The following is a 19,145-nucleotide window of genomic DNA, read 5'->3' as shown; positions in this document are numbered from 1 at the left end:
GTCTGCTGTGTACAGACAGTACTGGGAGCTACTAACAGGAACACGTGAGCTCAGCACCAACGGGACGCACATTCGCATCCTGTGCAGCTAACTACCAAATACTGCAAGACTCATTAGTGCTGTTCTAGATGTATAATCTAATTGGTGTGGGCTCCTGAGGAGGGAGGAAGGGAGAAGCAACAAGATTTCAAAGGAGAGGCCGTATTGTGTCATTTCTTTGAAGAACGACTGTAGGGACGGGTGTGTGTGTGTGTGTGTGTGTGTGTAAATGGGCTTCTTTACTCTCGTACAGTTATGTCTCTTCTTTTTCAGCCCCATGTGTTCCTAGACACGGTGATTAACTCTTTCTGTATGTTATCTCATTTTAATCTCATGATTGACCTATGGATGGTAAAATTATTCTCATTTTTTATGGATACAAAAACTCCCTTTAACATATTTATAAGTCTGAATCTAAGAGCCTCTCTCCTTAAGTTTGGGAACATCCAAAACTGAGGCATCAGGGTGCTCTGCCTGTATCCTGCGTGGGACAGAATGAAATAAATTTGACATTAACTAATTTTAGCCTCTATGCAATTTTGGGGTCACAATAGGCTATTAGTTCTTCTGGTATTTTTAAAAAGAAGTTAGCCTTTATTCATCAGAGTGCCGGATCCCTTTGTGCAGCGATTTAGATGGTGAGGTAAGCTTGCTAATTAATGTGCCTTTTAAAGGACCTTCCCAAGCAGCAGAGAAAATTAAGTTCTGGAAGGAATTTGGTCCAACAGCCAGTCATATGCGATTCTTGATAACATGCGCAGCCAACATGGAGAGGGGGGATGTATGTGGAGAAAGACAGTTAAGCGATTTATTTTTAAGCACTACATATTTATTGACAGAATCTCTCTCCAGGCGGTATTCACATGCTTCGAACTGAAGCTTTTAACTTGGCAGTGCCGTTTAAGCAAACAAACTCAGTCAGTTCAGTGCAATGATTAACAGGAAGCCGGGGAGCTGACACAGTTACCAGCCTTTGGCTGGGAGAAGAAGCTGGGGTTGAAGTCCCAGAGCAAAGACTTGCAGAATGGTCACCGCACCCACCAGTTATTTCACTGTGCCGACAGGTGGACCCACTGGAGCCAGAACCTCCCTGAGGCAACTTGCTTTCGTGTAGAAACAGGTGACAGATTAGCAGGAGACAGGACAGAGCCAACGCAAAGGAGCCACTTCAGAAATGTGTCGACGGAAAGTGAAAATGCAACATAGCGGTAAATGAAAAGGGAAGGAAGAAAGAAAAAGGGCAAGAACCGTCAACCGGGAGGGCACAGGACAGCCGATCACAGCTGCATCTATGGAGAGGATGATTTTGGATGCTGGAGAAAATGTAAGTTAAATCTATCCACACTCCGATCATACCTCAAGAGACATTTTACTCATTTCCTGGTTTTGAATGATGGGTTCTTGGAAGCACTGTCTTTTCAGCGTGTCTCTTATTACTGCTCTGATTTTTGTCTTTGTTTACAATAGTGAGTTATGGGAGAATAAACGTTTTCTGAGGGCAGCTCTGTCCAATGCTTCCCTATTAGCAGAAGCCTGTCATCAAATTTTTAAGGGGAAGGTTTTTTACTCAACAGAAAATGGATTGAAAACTACTCTTGATGAATCTACCTGTTATGAGTACACGGTTCAAAGTCATTACATAACAGAAACACTCTCTGAAGAAGAGGCTGCATTTCCTTTGGCTTACACAGTGACCATCCACAAAGACTTTGGCACTTTTGAGCGACTCTTTAGGGCAATTTATATGCCCCAAAATGTCTACTGTGTGCACCTGGATAAGAAGGCCATGGATGCATTTAAAGACGCAGTGAAACAATTGCTGAGCTGCTTCCCAAATGCTTTTCTGGCTTCCAAGATGGAGCCAGTTGTCTACGGTGGAATTTCCAGGCTCCAGGCCGACCTGAACTGCCTGCAAGACCTTGTAGCCTCCGAGGTTCCCTGGAAGTACGCCATCAACACCTGTGGGCAAGACTTCCCCCTGAAAACCAACAGGGAAATTGTTCAGTATCTGAAAGGATTTAAAGGGAAAAACATTACCCCAGGGGTGCTGCCCCCTGATCACGCAATCGGACGGACTAAATATGTCCACCGAGAATTATTAGACAACAGAAACTCCTATGTGCTTAAAACAACAGAATTAAAAAGTCCTCCTCCTCACAATATGACCATTTACTTTGGCACCGCCTATGTGGCTCTCACAAGGGAGTTTGCCAACTTTGTCCTCCAAGACCAGCAGGCACTTGACTTACTCTCCTGGTCCAAGGACACCTACAGCCCCGACGAACACTTCTGGGTAACACTCAATAGGATTCCTGGTATGTATGTCTCTTAACTTTTGTTTTTAATGAATAAACATTGTGTGGTTAATATTAAATAAACTGCTTAGAAAAGAGTAAAAAGAAATTAACAATCAAACGTCTTTGCAGTTTCAAACGTTAAAAAAAAAAATTCACCATAGCTCTGTTCACAGAGTGGAAGATACAACTCATGTCCATTTTACAGATGAGAAAACTGAGGTCTAGCAATTAACAGAGTAGAGGTGGAAAGTCGACTGTCCGATTTGATTTTGCTGATTTACCAAGCTGCTTTTCAGGGTGCACAGACCCACACCAAGTGAGTGAGCCGGGGCAAAAGATTGAGGGAACACTGGCCATATGAATGAAAAATTAAGCCTAATTCTCCTTTGAGTGTAATGACACTTAAAATCAGGAATAAATATTATAAATAAAATTTGAATGGCAATTTGAACATTTTAATAACATTTTTGCCCCTGTTGAAGCTCCCATCCTTTTAAAATGGGAGCAGGATAAAACTTTTTAAATTCTTCATTTTCAAGTTCTTTTCCTGGAATTGAAACAAAACACATAGCTAATAAGTGAATGCACCAATTATAAACTTATGGGTCTCCTAAGCCTGACTGATGTTCTTTTTAAGTTGACTTTTGATTAAATCTCAGTTGTTACTAAATTATTATAACTCCACCTCTCCTTCAGTCCAAGTTCCAAATGATTTGAATAAGCTCAAGTTGTTTACGGTGAACCTACTTAGTTTTGCTAGTTGAATTCAAAATCAAAATTCAGCCTCACAGTTCAAGGGGAAAAGTAACTGGAATCAACGTGAGAAAGAGATTCATGGTCTCTTTAGATGGGCAGGTCAAACCTGGTGCATATTACAATCACCTGGAGCTCCTAAAAATACCTAAGGCCGGCCCACTTCCCGGAGGGGCTTCCTGCCTGGGTTGGACCCAGCCAGTGGTATTTTCACAGCCTCTGGGTGAGCCTCAGGAACAGCCAGGCGTGAACCTCTGCAGATGCTTGTTTTAGATGTTGGTATACAAAGCTTCATAGACTTAGAAATATTTATAAGTCGGTGATTTTCTCAGAGCCAGAAGACGTACTGTAATGGTAAAGAGAAATCGGGACTCGAGAAAGTCAGGTGAGAGACGCACAGAGCTATTTAAATAAACTATGGTGCCCAGAGGAAGGGAAGTGAAAGCCCCACTTCTCTCTTGTGAGTTACTTACAGCGTGACATAGACTCTACTGTACGGGGAGACATTGACAAAGCAGATCCCAAAGAGAATAGCCAAGAAGGTTAAAAGGCCAAACTCCACTTTTTTCTTTTTCTTAAGAAAGAACCAAGACAGACAAAAAGGATATTTGATCTGAAAAAGACTTGAAGAGGGATCATTTTTCACCTACTTAAAAGATTTGCTCCTGAAAGAGAAATTAGACCAATTCTGTGTTTTGGAAGAAGAATCTAGGGCCAGCGGGTGGGAGGCCAGAAGCCGTGGAGCTGGGATGGAAGGGGGGGGCCTCCTGAGGGGGAGCAAACCCAAGGCAAGCAGGGCCGGGGAGGACCTGGAGGGGAGACCTCATGGGCTGGACGAGGATCTCTGAGTCTCTTCCCACTCTGACAGTCCATGACTCCAGTGAATTTATCGGACAGAAACTGAAGGGTAACACCCTGACGTCTCAACTAGATTTACTGGATCTATTGAAACCGGATTTTTACATCCCTCATTAGCTGTGACAGATCAGTAAAGCAATAGACGACAAATGTGCTGATTCATGTCTTTCAGAAACTTCCAGGAGTTAGCCCCTGAAATAGTTTCTGTGTCATGTGAGTGGAGGATCCTTGTCAGAGGACCCTGACTGGTCCTGCAACTCTTGCTGGGCCTGGGACAGGTCTGAGGGAGGAGATAAGGGAACTAGAAGCTTACGTGGCTCCTGCTATGTGGAAATCCGGGTCACTTCTGTTGTGAGGGACTTCCTAGTTCATGTATAGGGGTGGGGGGGGCATTTTGAGATTGTTCTAGTTGATTGCAGTGATTGGGGTCTTATTATTAGGATTCTCAAAAAAGGAATTGGGCCAGGGGGAAAAAAAAAAACCCTGCACAGCTGAAATGGTCTCATGGGAAACTAGAACAACACTGCCCAATAGGAATACCATAATGTGAGCCAAATATGTAATTTTAGATGTTCTAGGAGCCACATTAAAAGAAAATATCTTCTTAGAAAAGGACTAAGTGCTTTGGGGGCATTATTTCATTGAACTAGGTACTGTTACAACTCCTGTGAGGAAACTGAGGTGTGGAAAGTTTGTGTTACTTGTCCAAGGACACCAAGCTAGTAAGTGCCAGTGTCAAGATGATTACACTTGTCGTAAAAGTGGGGTCAACTGGAAGACGAAATTGTTCAACACTGAATTAAGGACACGGTGCAGGGGCAAAATGTTCATTCGTGCCTCCACCTCCTGGATCCTGTGACAAAGCAATTAGCTAAGACTCATTTAAAAAATAAAGCAACCCATTTAATCCTGATATGTAATTACTGTGATTAGATCCCTTTTATATAGTTTTATGCAAACCATACAATTCCTGCTCTTTTTAAGAATCGAATGACAGCAACTCCACCTTTCTAATAAAACCCCATCCCCTCTCTCTAGCCTGTGTTCTCTTCCTCCCAGCTCGTGAGCCATGAGCTGAAGGGTGAAATGGATTTGAATAATGTATTTTATTTTACTCAAAATATCCACAGTAACACTTCTGCCTGTGGCCAGGGGCTGCAGTCACAGACAGGCAGGTAGGAACGCTGCTCTGGGTGCGACGGGCAGACCGAGCCCTGCCGCCCTGGCAGCGTCGAGGAGCCGGCCGCACTCGGCTCTGAGTCTCCATCGCTGCTGATTTTGTTTCGCCTGCTCCTTCTAGCTCATCTGAAACTCTTGGCCTCTGCTTCAGAGCTTCCGTTTGCCCATGGGATCCTCTAGTCGTGGCTTCTCCTTTCTAGGTCTTCACCGTGTGCCTGCCAATTTCTGTGCTGCCCTGTTGACAGCAATTCCTCTCTGTCTCGTTCCCACATTCCCAGAGAGTCCCGCTTTGGGCCATGTAGCCATTGTACAGTGAGTGTCCCTGTTCTCATGCCACAGCACCTCTGCACGGACTGCGGCCCTTCACGTAGGCCCCCAGTTGTCCAGTCAGCCGTGGGTGGCCAGGGTGGCAAGCTCACGTGGTTTAAAATAATGAAACAAAACGTGGTCCATCTCCTGTATGTAATAAGCCCCTTACGAAGTGGCAGGTCCTCTGGAGGCCTCAGAGGATGAGACTCTGTGTGTGGCCTACCGAGGTGAAGGTGCCCAGGAGGAGGAACGTGTTGCAGAAAGGAAGTTCACATGTGGCCTTAAGGATGTCCAATGAACTTCATTGGCTGTTGTGAAATATGGGCTTCCTGCTCTCCCTTCTTCCTCTCCCTCCTTCCATCTTTTCCCCACTCCTCCTCCTTAATCCAGGCAACGAGATGGCATCCTTCTAGTTTATTGTCTGACTCAGCTGTGGATGGTTTCCCCAGGGAAAAGAACCCTTTATAGGCCCAAGGTGCATGTTCACTCACCTCCTACTTTCCTTCTGAGCTAGTGGTCATTTGGGCTGGATGGTTCTGCCTGGGATGTGGACATGCAGTGGGTTTGTTTTGTTGCTCATGTGTTTCTTGGATTTAAAGATTTCAGAATTGACCCATGAGTTCTGCTTCACTTGCTACAAAGGAGTATTTCTAATACAACTCCATGGGAGTTTATTTCAAACTTGCATTAAAATAAGAATGAAGGAGAAAAGAGCCTTTCCTGAGAGCAGGCTTTGTTGGGGATGGGAGGAAGAGGAATGCCAAGGCTCCCAGAGGGAAAGGAGTAGAAAAAGGAAGATATCTGGAGATTGTAAGCCTGGAAGACAGGCCCTGTCTACTTCCCATTTGCTCCCCTTGGAACCAGCCTGTGGATGAGCCCTGCTGGCATTCTGAGCATGCACTTCCCCTTGAGCCCTTGATATGGGAGGCTTATTGCATTTCCATTTGCTGTAGAGTCCACACTGGCCTCTTTGTCACTATTTGAGACCAGTGTATCTCATCAGTCCCCATACGTGTAAAAATGCAACGCGGAGGTGCCAGGTGCTGGGATCCTGAGAGATGTAGCTGTGGGCACAGAGGAGGGCAGGTCTGAATCAAGGTGGTCTTGGGAACTCAAACTTGAGGCTCAGATATGTGGCTGTGACCTTACCATGTCCAGAGGGAATTTATGTTCTCAAGCCAATCATGCTCACAGAGCTTCTGAGACACGGTGAGTACGGACAGACATGCAGGGGAGGAAAATTTGGGCGGGGGTAAATTGTACTATTAGCTTGGCTTGAACCATCTCCATTGTCATATCTGCCACAAATACCAATCCTTGTCAACTCCTAGGAAAGGAAATCAGTGAGTTGTTCTTTTTGAGAAAACACAGTCTCTTGGGAAGGTGGTAAATGGCCCAGCAGACTTCACCGTTTATAGACTATCAAAAAATCAGTGGCATTAGTTTTATAGCTTTCCTAGAAGAGGGGGAGGGTTTAACCTGCGAGTGGACTTATCTAACCATTGTCTTCCCTCCCTCACTAGTCCCTGGGTTGGTTCTTTGGGCATTCCGTGGCTCACGCCCTAGCCTTACTTTCTTCTTTCTCCTTCCCCAGCTAAGCTGGACTACAGATACTCCTCAATTTTTGATGAGGTTATGTCCTGATAAACCCATCATAAGTTGGAAATATCACAAGCTGAAAATACATTTCATACATTGAACCTAACAAACATCATAGCTTACCCAGCCTACCTTAAACGTGCTCGGAACACTCCCATTAGCCCACAGTTGGGCAAAATCATCTAACACAAAGCCTATTTTGTAAAAAAAGTGTTGAATATCTCATGTAGTTTATTGAATACAGGACACTGGAGTACAGTATCAGTGGTTTGCCCTGTAACCATGTGGCTGACTGGGAGCTGTGGCCCACTGCTGCCGCCCCCACCAAGAGAGAGTATCTTGTCACATACGGCTAGCCCAGGGGAAACGCCAAAATTCACACTACAGTTTCTACTGGACGCATGTTGCTTTTGCACCACGATAAAGTCAAAAAGTCATAAGTTGAACCATTGTCTGTCAGGGACTGTATTCTTTCCTAGTTCTTTACTCTTAAGAAGATAGTTCATACCTATGTCACCTTGAAGTTAAATACTAATAGGATATAGGACTCAGGATACCTAGAAATTCAGTATCTCATATGTTTTAAGTTAAATATGTTTAAGTTTAAATTATGAAATGACAGGCTTAGCGGCCGGAAGTTACAAAGTGATGCAGTAGAACTGAGTAATACTGGAGATTTTGACATTTTAGTGTTTTTTTTAAAAAAGATTATAATTTCTCCAAATCAGAAATTATCCCAATATGTAGTTTAGTTGATTCATATGCATTGTACACTTCCACAAAAATGGTTTCCATAATAATGGTGATATAAACACGTTTTCTTCGTTAATTACACCACCTTCTGGGATCTCTGAGAAATAACCTGAGACGTGACCCTGTGTTAAGATTTTGTTGCCCCTTTAGGCAGCAATTTTTTTTAAGACCAAAACATAGCATCTCTTCCTATGGTGACCTACCTTAATTTTATATGGAGGAAGCTAAAAGTAGATTGAATGGAAGGAAAAAAATAAGAGATGGGCCCAACTGAGCTAGAGTCAGTGGTCGTCAATGAGAATGCATTTTAGATGTAAGTGGACTGGTGAATGGGTTGAAAAAATAATCTAAAGATCCGTCCACTCTCTAGAGTCAGAGGGTAGCTCACGCTCACGGGATTTAGAAGCAGACGGGCCTGAGTTAAAGCCTGACTCGCTCACCTACAGTCTCTTTTACTTTGGGCATGATGCCTCATTTCACCAAGCCTAATTCCTCATCTATATCCTGGGGATAAAATAACTCCTTGTAGGACTCTTGGAAGGATTAGAAAGTACAAGAACTGTGCCTGGCACACTGTGGGAACTTACTAAATGTTAAAAGGGACAGGGAACACGTGAACTTCTCGGATGTTGATTTCTGAGCTTTTTAGTGTTAGTGTTCTAAAAATTATATGTGCAACTAAAAACAAAACAAAACCCAGAAACATTTGGCTTTGAAAGTACGAGGTATACGTTTTTGTTAGAAATTGGGTGTGTGGCCACAGAGGTCCCCTCAGCTATAGCTTTTCCTGGCCATGTCACCTGTGTACAGTCTTGTACTAGGAAGTGGCATTCTGTGGCTAGTTAAAAGCCTCTCACCTTGCCAACCTTCTGTCCCTTTAGACTGGTCTGGAGACAAATGGCCTCCACAACCTTGTACATGCTGTATGCTGTCCCTTTGTTCTGGAAAGCTCTTTACCTTTGCTGCTCGTTCTAATCCGTTCTCATCAAGATCTAGTTATTCTTTCTTCTCTCGTAGGGCCTCCTCTATTGCGTCTTAACCGTTGTGTGGCTCTCGGTCTCTCTACTGGCCCCTGCCCCCCTCGCCACCCCATGCACCCACATGTGAGGATGTGAACTGGATGACCAGCCAGCCTCATTGTTGAGAGGGGCTCCGTTATCGCATTGAGCGGAGCAGCAAAGGAATGGGACAGAAACAGAGTACTGTTTTCCTTGTTGGATGAAACGTTCTTAGCAAACAAAGAAAATTCTCCTTCAGCTTTGCAAAAAGTTTATTTTATGATTTTTCAATTCTGGCTCAGCTTTCAAGCAGTCCTCAGGGCAGGAATCTTAACCCCCCACTCCCCACCCCCACCCGCTTTCCCAAGGGGCAGGCATCCTTTGCCACATTGACTAAATCCATTAGAAAGCGCTTGGGAGCGTGGCTGACCTGTGGGAATCGGTCATCTGATTGCTAAGGTCAGTGTAAATTACCTCCTTCAGCGTTTTCAGGATTGAAGTTGGTATGTTTTAGTTCAGGTCTAGAAAAGTGAAATCAAGAACTAAAGGAATTTTGCCAGAGTAATTTTGGCCCTGAGAGGCTTCGATTTAAAATATCCAGAAAATGTAAAGTGGTTTATTTAGCTCTGACTTGAATTCCCTGCATAATTATTATTCCCCAAACAGACCTCTTTGCCTTTATGCCAGTTTTCCCCTAGGCCTTTCTCTGCCTGGAAAAATCGCAGTTATCTTTGAGGGCCCAGCTGAGTTGTGCTCAGAGATCTTCGACAACCCCCTTTTCCCAGGCAGAGCTAACGTTCCTCCTCTCTGCCCCAGGTGCTGTTTTCACTTCACTGATAGCCGTTATCTTCCTGTTCGGGTTTGTGGTTTAGTTATCTGTTGGTACTGACAGAAAACAGAACCTCAGAGCCTCAACCCACACAGGGCTTGGTGTTGGATTGAATTTAAATTCACGGTATGTTGCTAGTATAAAATAAACCTTTCATACAATTCCAGACATTTTCTACCATCTAAGTCACTGACAGAGCCTACAGTAGATCCACAGAGTCACAGCCATGTTTTGAGCCCCGTGTTAGGCACTAGAAAACCTTTCCTGAGGGCGTATAAATCACCACCATCACATAAATTTTTACAATGCCAGGCACTGGAGTAATTATCTTTTCTCCCCCAAAGGTAACAGCTTTATTGAGGTATAATTTACATACCACAAAATTTATGAGGTATAATTTACATACCATAAAATTCACTAATTTTAAGTGTACAATTTAATGATTTTTAGCATATTTGGACTTGTGCAACCATGATCCCAATCTAATTTAGAATATTTTTATCACCTCAAAAAGAAACCTCACGCTCATTTACAGCCACTTCCCATTTCCACACCCAACCCTTACTTTTCTGTGTCTACGGATTTGCCTTTTCTGGACATTTCATATTAATTGAATCATACAATATATGTTCTTTCCTTTCTGCCTCCTTTTACTTACCATCTTCTTTTGGAGGTTCATCCATATGGTACCATGAATCAGTACTTCACACTCCTATGCATGAATACGGTTCCATTGTATGGATATACCACATTTGTTTATTCAGTCATCCATTGATGGACATTTTGGGTTGTTTCTACTTTTGACTATTATGAATAATGCTGTTATGAACATTCCTGAATGAGTCTTTGTGGGAACACATGTTTCATTTCTCCTGGGTGGATACCACGAGTGAAATGGCTGATCCATGTGGTAACTCTGTGTTTTAACATTTTGAGGAACTGCCACACTGGTTTCCAAAGGGCTGCAACATTTTGCATGCCCACCGGCAAGTGTACGAGGGTTCCAATTTCTCCACATCCTGGTCAACACTTGTTATTGTCTTTTTTATTTGAGCCCTTCTAGTGGGTGTGAAGTGGTATCTTCTTATGGTTTTGATTTACATATCCCTAATTAACAATGATGTCGAACATCTTTTCATGTGCTTGTTGGCCTTTGGTATATCTTAGAAAAGGACTAAGTGCTTTGGGGGCATTATTTCTTTGAACTAGGTACTGACTGTTACCATTCCTATGAGGAAACTGAGGTATGGAAAGTTTGTGTTACTTGTCCAAGGACACCTAGCTAGTAAATGTCAGTGTTAAGATGATTACATTTGTATTAAAGATGGGGGTAATTAGGAGGTGAAACTGTTCAACACTGAATTAAGGACAGAGTTCAGGGGCAAAATGTTCATTCGTGCCTCCACTTCCTGGATCCTGTGACAAAGCAATTAGCTAAGACTCATCTAAAAAATAAATGAAGCAACCCATTTAATCCTGATATGTAATTATCAACTCCCTCCTTTCTAATAAATGCCATCCCCTCTCTCTAGTCTGTGTTCTCTTCCTCCCAGCTCGTGAGCAATGAGCTGAAGGGTTTGTACTGAAGCCCTTGTTAGGGCCTTTGTGGCTTTTACTGTTTGGTTTCTTCCATTTCACAATATTTGCCCCTTGGCTGTGGTCTCCGTTCTTGTGTGAGCTCATTTTTCTCTGCTGTCTACATGTGACCCCCTAGAAACTGGGGGGAGGGGGTTGTTTAAATCCACATCAGACCAGCCCAATTCAAGCTTCCTTACTGATTTCTGCTGCTTTAAATGCTAATTCTCGTGTTACTGAGTTCCACAAGTTCAGGACAGTGTCTGACAGGATTTAACACTCATTTGTTTTTACCTTGGAGCATTCACAGATGTATCTCTTTCTAGTTTTCTCCTTATTAGGAATGAAATGAATGTGAAATTCCTATAATTGTTGCAATCCTAACCTCCTTCTAGTCTTGGTGAAAAATCATAACAGTTTTTATAGTGGGTAAATCAGTCACCCTTGCAGAATTTTTCCATTCAAATATTGAGCCATGTGAAGCTGTTTTTAGCTGCTCTTGTGACTTTACAGGGTTCTGTCCTGGTCTGTGAGATTCAAGCAACTGCAGACGCACAAATCAGGCAAAAGCCAGGGGTGGGACAGTGCACAAGGCTCTCCTTGCTTTCTAGCTTCCAAGCAGTAAGTGAAGACTGCAGGGAAAGGGAAAAGGCAGGGTTAGGAATGAAAGCCATTGCGATGAAAGGTCACTATTGACAGGAGGGGGGCCCGAGAATAGAAACCTGGAGTTCTGAAGTTTGCAGGGCCCAGCACAGCCTAATTTTGAGGGCAGCTGGAAACAGCTTGATCTTTTCCCAATGTGTGTGGAGTGTTTTTATTACAGCTTGTTCTCAAGCTGTTTCCTACACTGGCAGCCTCTTTTCTTGCTACACTTTATGCTGCGTTGCTGAGCTTCTCCGCCCATGCCTGTGCTAAGGTGCTGGGAATAGGTTACAGGTTGGCTGCATATTGCTCCCCACAGCCTTTCAGCAGGCAAAGCCCAGGGCAGTTGGAGCCCCTTGGCCAGACAGATACCTCTGGCTGAGAGCAGCTTTGCCCAATTTTTTTTTTTTTTTTTTTTACAGGTACCAACAAATGCAGTTGACCCTTGAATGATGCAGGGGTTAGAGGAACTGACCCTCCACACAATTGAAAAATCTGTGTATAACTTTTGACTCCCCCAAAACGTAACTACTAATAGCCCACTGTTGACGGTAGCCTCACCAATAACATCAACAGTCACTTAGCACATGTTTTATATGTTGTATATATTATATTCTGTATTCTTACAATAAAGTCAGCTAGAGAAAAGACGTTAACAAAATCATAGAGTCTTGAGCTACACTTAGCCATCATATCTCTCCTTAGTCTCCTCCAATCTGGGACAATTTCTCAGTCTGTCTTTGTCTTCTAAGATCTTACTGTCTTTGAGGAGTGCAGGTCTGATGATTCCTCATGATTAGATTCAGGTTATACCTTCCGGGCAAAGCTACTACAGAATCGATGCCGAGGAGCCATACAACGTGGATTCCACACAACATGGATTTGCCCCGTAGTGATGATAACTTTCTATCACTTGGTTAAGATGGTGCCTGGCCAAATTTCTGCACTGAAAAGTTAGTGTTAATATTTTGTATTTATTACTAAGTAATTAGTAGGTATTTGTGGGAAGACACTATTAAGACTATTTAGATATCCCGTTTATCAAACATTCACTCCCCAGTTTTGCCACCCATTGATAGTTCTTGCCTGACTCAGTTATTACTGTGATAGTTACCAAATCATGACTTTTCTTAACTTCATCCTTCTTCTAGGTTTATTAGTTGACATTCAACTATAATACAGAGCCATACTTCCTCCCTGTGTGTTTTTTTATTTTTATATATTCTTAGGGACTTGGATGCCTAGTTTAGTTAATGGATTACAATCCAATACTATTTCTACTGACTTTGCTGCTCAAATTGTCCCAGACATGGCCAGTGGGAGCCCCTTCAAGTTGGCTCCTGCATCCTTTCAACAAGTCCCAATCATTGTTTTTGGCACAGAAGATATTCCAAGCTAATCTTGTACTTCACATGCCCAGGCTTGGAGTCTGCCATCTTCCCCAAGGAGCCCTGATTCTATTGAATAGAGTATGGTATTTAAAAATCACAATCTGAGCACTAGACATGTTTATTGCTGCATGGGCATTGTTACTTCTGTGCTCTTTCAGGGGTCAGAGCCGGGAAAAATATATATATACACGTGTATACACAAAATGTCCACATGCTTGCCATACACACATGCATGCTCAAACACACGTTCCAGCTCACACACTCTCATACTCACACATTCACATGCATGTACACATATTTTAGCTTTTAAAGTGTATGTTAATAACCACAAGTCCAACAACATGGGTTTATTCTTGCCACTTTCTTCTTCAGCAGTGAGAAACCTGGCTCCCAGGAACCTCAGTATGCTCACTTATTTTTTCATTCCCTGTCTATGCAACTCCATGGTGCCCAGCTGCAGTCCCACCCTGGGACATGCTGGTACACCTTCCACCTGAGCTGAAGCTTTGGGAAGACAGAAGGAGCTCTGAAAGAATTGTGAAACCTTTATAAATTTATTCATGCTGAGAGGCAGTTAAGCTATGGTCATTACAGCCTGATTATATAAATTCAAAGCCCAGCTCCAGTACTGCCCGACTTCTTGACCTCCAGCAATATGTTGGACCTCTTTAAGTCTCACTTGCTCATCTGTAAAATGGGGATAATAATTGTGCCTACTTCACAAGGTTGAGCATCCAATGACAATCTACATGAAATAATTATAAGTATTCTCTCAGTGCTATCTTTTATATTCCATCGTGTTGGTCAGGGCCCCAGCAAGAAACAGACAACACAGTCAAATTAGGCTAATCAAGAAAGGCTTAATAAAAGAACTATAAATGAAAGTGTGGGCAGAGTAGAGGGAAACTATAAGAGATATCACAATACCCAGGACCAGCAATAGTGAAACTGTTACTATTTCTAGACCTGACGTGGGCAGTAGTTGGAAAAAGTGCTGTGGACAGAGGGCCCCTTCGAGAAGAACTGTGACTTTCAAACTTGGGTTAAAAGATGCAGCTATGCTGCTGTGACTAGCAAGAGAGGAACTGAGAGGAAGGAGTTGGCCGCGCTGGCAACAGAGGGGATGATTTAACAGCGAACCACGAAGTATGAGTGGTGACAGTGATAGCTGGCACCAGGGGCTACAATGCCTCCCCCCTTTTCTAATGAGGAAACTGAGATCTACCCTCTCTCTTCCCCCTTACTGGCAAACCCGACCAGAGCCAGAGCCCATACACTCCATGCACTTCTGCCCTCTTGCAGGGTGGGCAGGAGCGGGGACGGCATCTAAATGGCCATATGGATGATTTTCAGTGCAATTATTTAACTTTTTTGTAAAACTGATTTTGATGGAATTCTTGTAATAGTGTGTCAGTATATTGTCATCTGGATAATCCCCAACCTCGCCTTCATAAGAAAGGTTATAAATAAACAAGTTTCGAAGAGCAATCAGGAGAGCAGGTGTTGTGAGGACTGTGATGGGTGGGAGTCCGGGAAGCACGAGGGCGAAATCTGAGCTCCGGCTGTACCAGGTGGGAGCAGAGGAAGAGGTACTTTGGGCGTGGTGAATTGTTCTCTGCAGAAAGAGAAGCTGTAACAATGGTACACAGCTACTTTGTCCCTTGAGATTACTTCCAGTTGCCTGGTTAATTAGTCAAGGGCCAGGGCTTGGATTCTAGTCCAACCTGGGGCCAGACATACCCTGGATCATGCCTTCTGCTTGTGACTGCTCAGAACATGCAGAAATGTGATCACCGGAGGAGGGGGCTGAAGAGATGAAATTTGGAGCTGTAAGAAAAAGGTTTGTCCAAATGGTTTTCTGAGCAATGAAGAAGTTGGAGGGAAAGGAAAAGAAATTTCACAGTGTTTCTAGCCTGGGCATATTCTCAATATTAATGCTGATTGACTGGATGTGAGAGAAAGAAAAGTCATGTTGGGGCCAGCCGCGGTGGCTCACGCCTGTAATCCGAGCACTCTGGGAGGCCGAGGCAGGCAGATCGTTTGAGCTCAGGAGTTCGAGACCAGCCTGAGCAAGAGCGAGACCCCTTCTCTACTAAAAAATTATGGAAAGAAATCAGCTGGACAACTAAAAATAGATATAGAAAAAATTAGCCAGGCATGGTGGCGCATGCCTGTAGTCCCAGCTACTCAGGAGGCTGAGGCGGGAGGATGGTTTAAGCCCAGAAGTTTGAGGTTGCTGTGAGCTAGGCTGACGCCACGGAACTCTAGCCCGGGGGACAGAGTGAGACTCTGTCCCCTCCCCCCCAAAAAGAAAAGAAAAACAAAAAGAAAAGGCATGTTGGAAAAAGAAAGGGCTGTGTCTTATCCAAAAGTGAACACAGCTCTCCTTACATCTCAGGGTTTCTCCATGAAGCAGATCTGGGCCCTGATGCCAAGACGTTCCTGGCCCTCCCAGAAAGGGCACAGGTTGGTACAGGGACTAAGAGCAAGAGCTTGGGAGCCAAGTCACTTATGTTCAAGTTCCAGGTCTGTCCTTTCTAGATGAGTGACCTTGGGGCATTATTAAAGCTGGCGGGGGGAGTGCAAAGACCAGTAACTTCCTGAGTCTCAGTTTCCTCATCAGGAAAGTGGGGGTCATTGTAGCCCCCAGTGGCAGCTATCAGCATCACCACTCATACTTCCTGGGACCCTATTCTACCATCCATTCTGCCTGTCAGTGCAGCCGCCTCCCTGTCCTTATATAATCTAGAGTATAAGTGCCTTAAAGGGCAAGCACCAGTTCTGTGTTGAGGATCAGAACAGGTTTTTAAATTAAGCAACCACCTGTTTTCTCATAGCTCCTTTCCTCCTGGACACTGCTCACGGCAGGAAGAGGAGGTGGTTGGGTCATGGCCGACGGTGGCTGGTGTCAGAGGAACCAGAGTGGAAACTCCCTTAGCAGTCAGTCTGCTTAAGGAAGAAGTGGTGGGGGCTCTGGTATGTGGTACTGCATCGTATCTGACCACATGGGCTATCTGTAAACAGTAATTATTCAAAATGGACTCCTGATCCCCACTCACCTGAAGCCTCCCTTGGAAAAGATTTTTCTGAGAGAAGGACCATGACTCATTCATTCATTCATTTTTGGTGAAGTATTATAAAACACAGAAAAGTTGGCTAGGTGCAGTGGCTCATGCCTATAATCTCAGCATTTTGGAAGGCCGAAAAAGGAGGGTGGCTTGAGGCCAGGAGTTAGAGGCCAGCCTGGGCAATATAACAAGACCCTATCTCTACAAAAAATTTTTATAAATTAGCAAGGCATGGTGTTGCGAGTGCCTGCGGTCCTACTTACTTGGGAGGCAGAGACAGGAGGATTACATGAGCCTGGGAGTTCCAGGTTGCAGTGAGCCATGATTTCACCACTGCACTCCAGCCTGGGTGACAGAGCAAGACCCTGTCTCAAAAAAAAAAAAAAAAAGTGCACATACCATACATGTTCAGCTTAATGCATTTTCACAAAGTAAACATACTCATCCAACCAGTATTGTAGTCACTACCCTGATGTCTAAGCAGACATTATTTTTAACTGTCTTTGTACTTTATGTAAATAGAAATATACAGCATGTACTCTTTCTTCTGTTTGTTTTTTTTTTTTTTTTTTTGCTCAACATTGTTTGTGAGATTCTTCTGTTTTGTTGCAGGCAGTTGTGTTTCATTCATTCTCATTTTGATACAGAGAGGAGACCAATATCCGCAGACATTTTTAGTTGTCAGAGGTGGGGTAAGGGAGGCAGAGGATGCTAGTGGCTTTAGTGGATAGAGCCCAAGGATGCTCCTAAGCACCCTATAATGCACAGGACAGTCCTCACAACAAGGCATTTTTGCCAATGGTGTCAAGGTTGAGAAACCCTGATATATAGTAATTATTGATGGGCATTCGAGTAGTTTCCAATTTGGGTCTATTATGAATATGGCTGCAATGAATATTGAACTATATACCCTTTGATAAATATGTATGTATTTCTGTTGAGTAAATACCTGCGAATGGAATTGCTGGGTCATAGGATATAGATATGCTCAACTTTAGTAGATATTGTTGGTTTTCCAAAGTTGTCGTGCCCCTTTACACTTCCCCAGCAATGCGTGAGCATTCCAGTTGCTCCACATCTTCATCAATTAACTTGGTATTTTTTTCTTTCTCATTCTCTCTCTCTCTCTGTCTCTCTCATCCTTCCCCTACATCATCCTCTAATTCAGCTTATGAAACACTACATACTCAATACAGCAGTGTTCGTTGTTAAATAATCCTCATCCATATTTTGTAAAAGATGGATTATGCACAGGTGGGGTCACTGTCTAGTAATTAGAGGCAGCATTTGGGGCAAGATGATTTGTAACTAGGGTTTCTCTCATTTAAATATCAGTACCAGGTGTTCCTGTATCTCCAGCCTCTCCCATTCTTCTTAGTACCACCAATAGTTTCACATAGTAAATTTTGCTCTCGGGATCAGATTATTCACCATTTGAGTTCCTGTGTATTAAGTATTTCCAAATTGTACAGTACTGTTTACCCCCAACATTGTTTTTTTTATTATAGTATATTACTTAGTTATAGAAAGGTAGATCAGATGGGGCCATTGAGGAAAAAAAAAATCAAGGAATTTTGGTCTCGGGTCCATTGATTTTCCAACTTTAGGCACCAGCAGTTTCAGCATTATCTGGGACCTAAATGCAAACTATTAAGCTCACCTGGAACCTACTGAACTCTTAGGGTGGGGGCCCTGCCACCTGTGGTTTATCAGCCCCTCCAGGTGATGAGATGTTAAGCTAAAGTTTGCAAATCACTGATCAGAACTGTCTTTATCCCCAAGATACAGACACACCCAATTTGGCTGAATACTTGTGAAATCAAATGTTTTGGTAATACAATGAATGAATGAGTCAGTTGCCCTCCCAGTCAGTATTAAACAATTCCCATATGTAAACTCAGTGGTGAGTTTTGTCTTAAAATGTTAATTGGCCATAACTTACTTTTGGTAATTTATTTTTTCAATTTCTAAATCCCCAAATGTCAGGATCTTCATATTTCTAATTCCCAAATGTATGCTAATAGAAGATTGCCCCTAGCTGCATGTGCTCTAACATTTGCCTATTTAAATACTTGGTGTACTGTCTTTTGCAAGTATTTGCTTGGCGTCATCCAGCATCCAGAGAGTGTTTCCGTGATAACTTTGCTGTATCAAAACCAGGTGCAGATCACTCCAGCTCACATGGTGATGACTCAGTTTGGTTGGGCTTGGCATGACCACCTCTGGACTTGCCACCTGGGTCTTTAAAATTCTGCTTATTAAACTTCTTTCCCTCTCTAAGATGAGAGTTTAACATAATGCTTTGGGTTCTGTGATCTAGAAGACAACACCTTCTTCTGTTGCTAATTAGTTAGATGGTAGAGAAAGTAAAATGATTGGGCCCCAGGAGAAGGAGGATTTTCCTCCCGGTGAACCCGGTTGGAGGACCTCTCAGTTATGGGAGAATTGTTGTTTTAGTTAAAGATGTGCTTTGGAAATGTCTCGCTTCTCTTTAGCATTCTGGTGGCATTTACAAACCTTATCCTGGGTCCTAAAACTTTGGATTCAACCAATCTCAGATTGAAAATATTCAGGAAAAAAAAAAGAAAAAAAGAATGGTTGTGTCTGTACTGAACATGTACAGACTTTTTTTCTTGGTATTCCCTAAACAATATAGTATAACAACTATTTATATAGCATTCGTATTACATTAGGTATTGTAAGTAATCTAGAGATGATTTAAAGTATACAGGAGGAAGTGCCTAGGTTATATGCAAATACTACACCACGTTATATCAGGGACTTGAGCATTTGTGGATTTTGGTATCCGCAAGGGGGTCTTGGAACCAATCCCCCACGGGCACCAAGGGACAACT

The 19,145-nt window shown here is 43.2% G+C and overlaps 1 protein-coding gene across 1 annotated transcript in view; it reads left to right on the top strand.

The window, feature by feature from the left end:
* The first annotated feature begins 1,072 nt into the window (after positions 1-1,072).
* Positions 1,073-19,145, top strand: part of LOC138398674 (N-acetyllactosaminide beta-1,6-N-acetylglucosaminyl-transferase) — a 78,132-nt gene continuing 60,059 nt past the window's right edge. Inside the window, exon 1 of the mRNA XM_069493107.1 lies at positions 1,073-2,354. Coding sequence (XP_069349208.1) covers positions 1,430-2,354 — 925 coding nt within the window. The 5' untranslated portion in view covers positions 1,073-1,429. The remainder of the gene's footprint in view (positions 2,355-19,145) is intronic.

The sequence above is a fragment of the Eulemur rufifrons genome, chromosome 18 (assembly GCF_041146395.1).
Source record: "Eulemur rufifrons isolate Redbay chromosome 18, OSU_ERuf_1, whole genome shotgun sequence".
Taxonomy (NCBI): Eukaryota; Metazoa; Chordata; class Mammalia; order Primates; family Lemuridae; genus Eulemur; species Eulemur rufifrons.
This window is presented reverse-complemented; position numbering and strand designations above follow the sequence as displayed.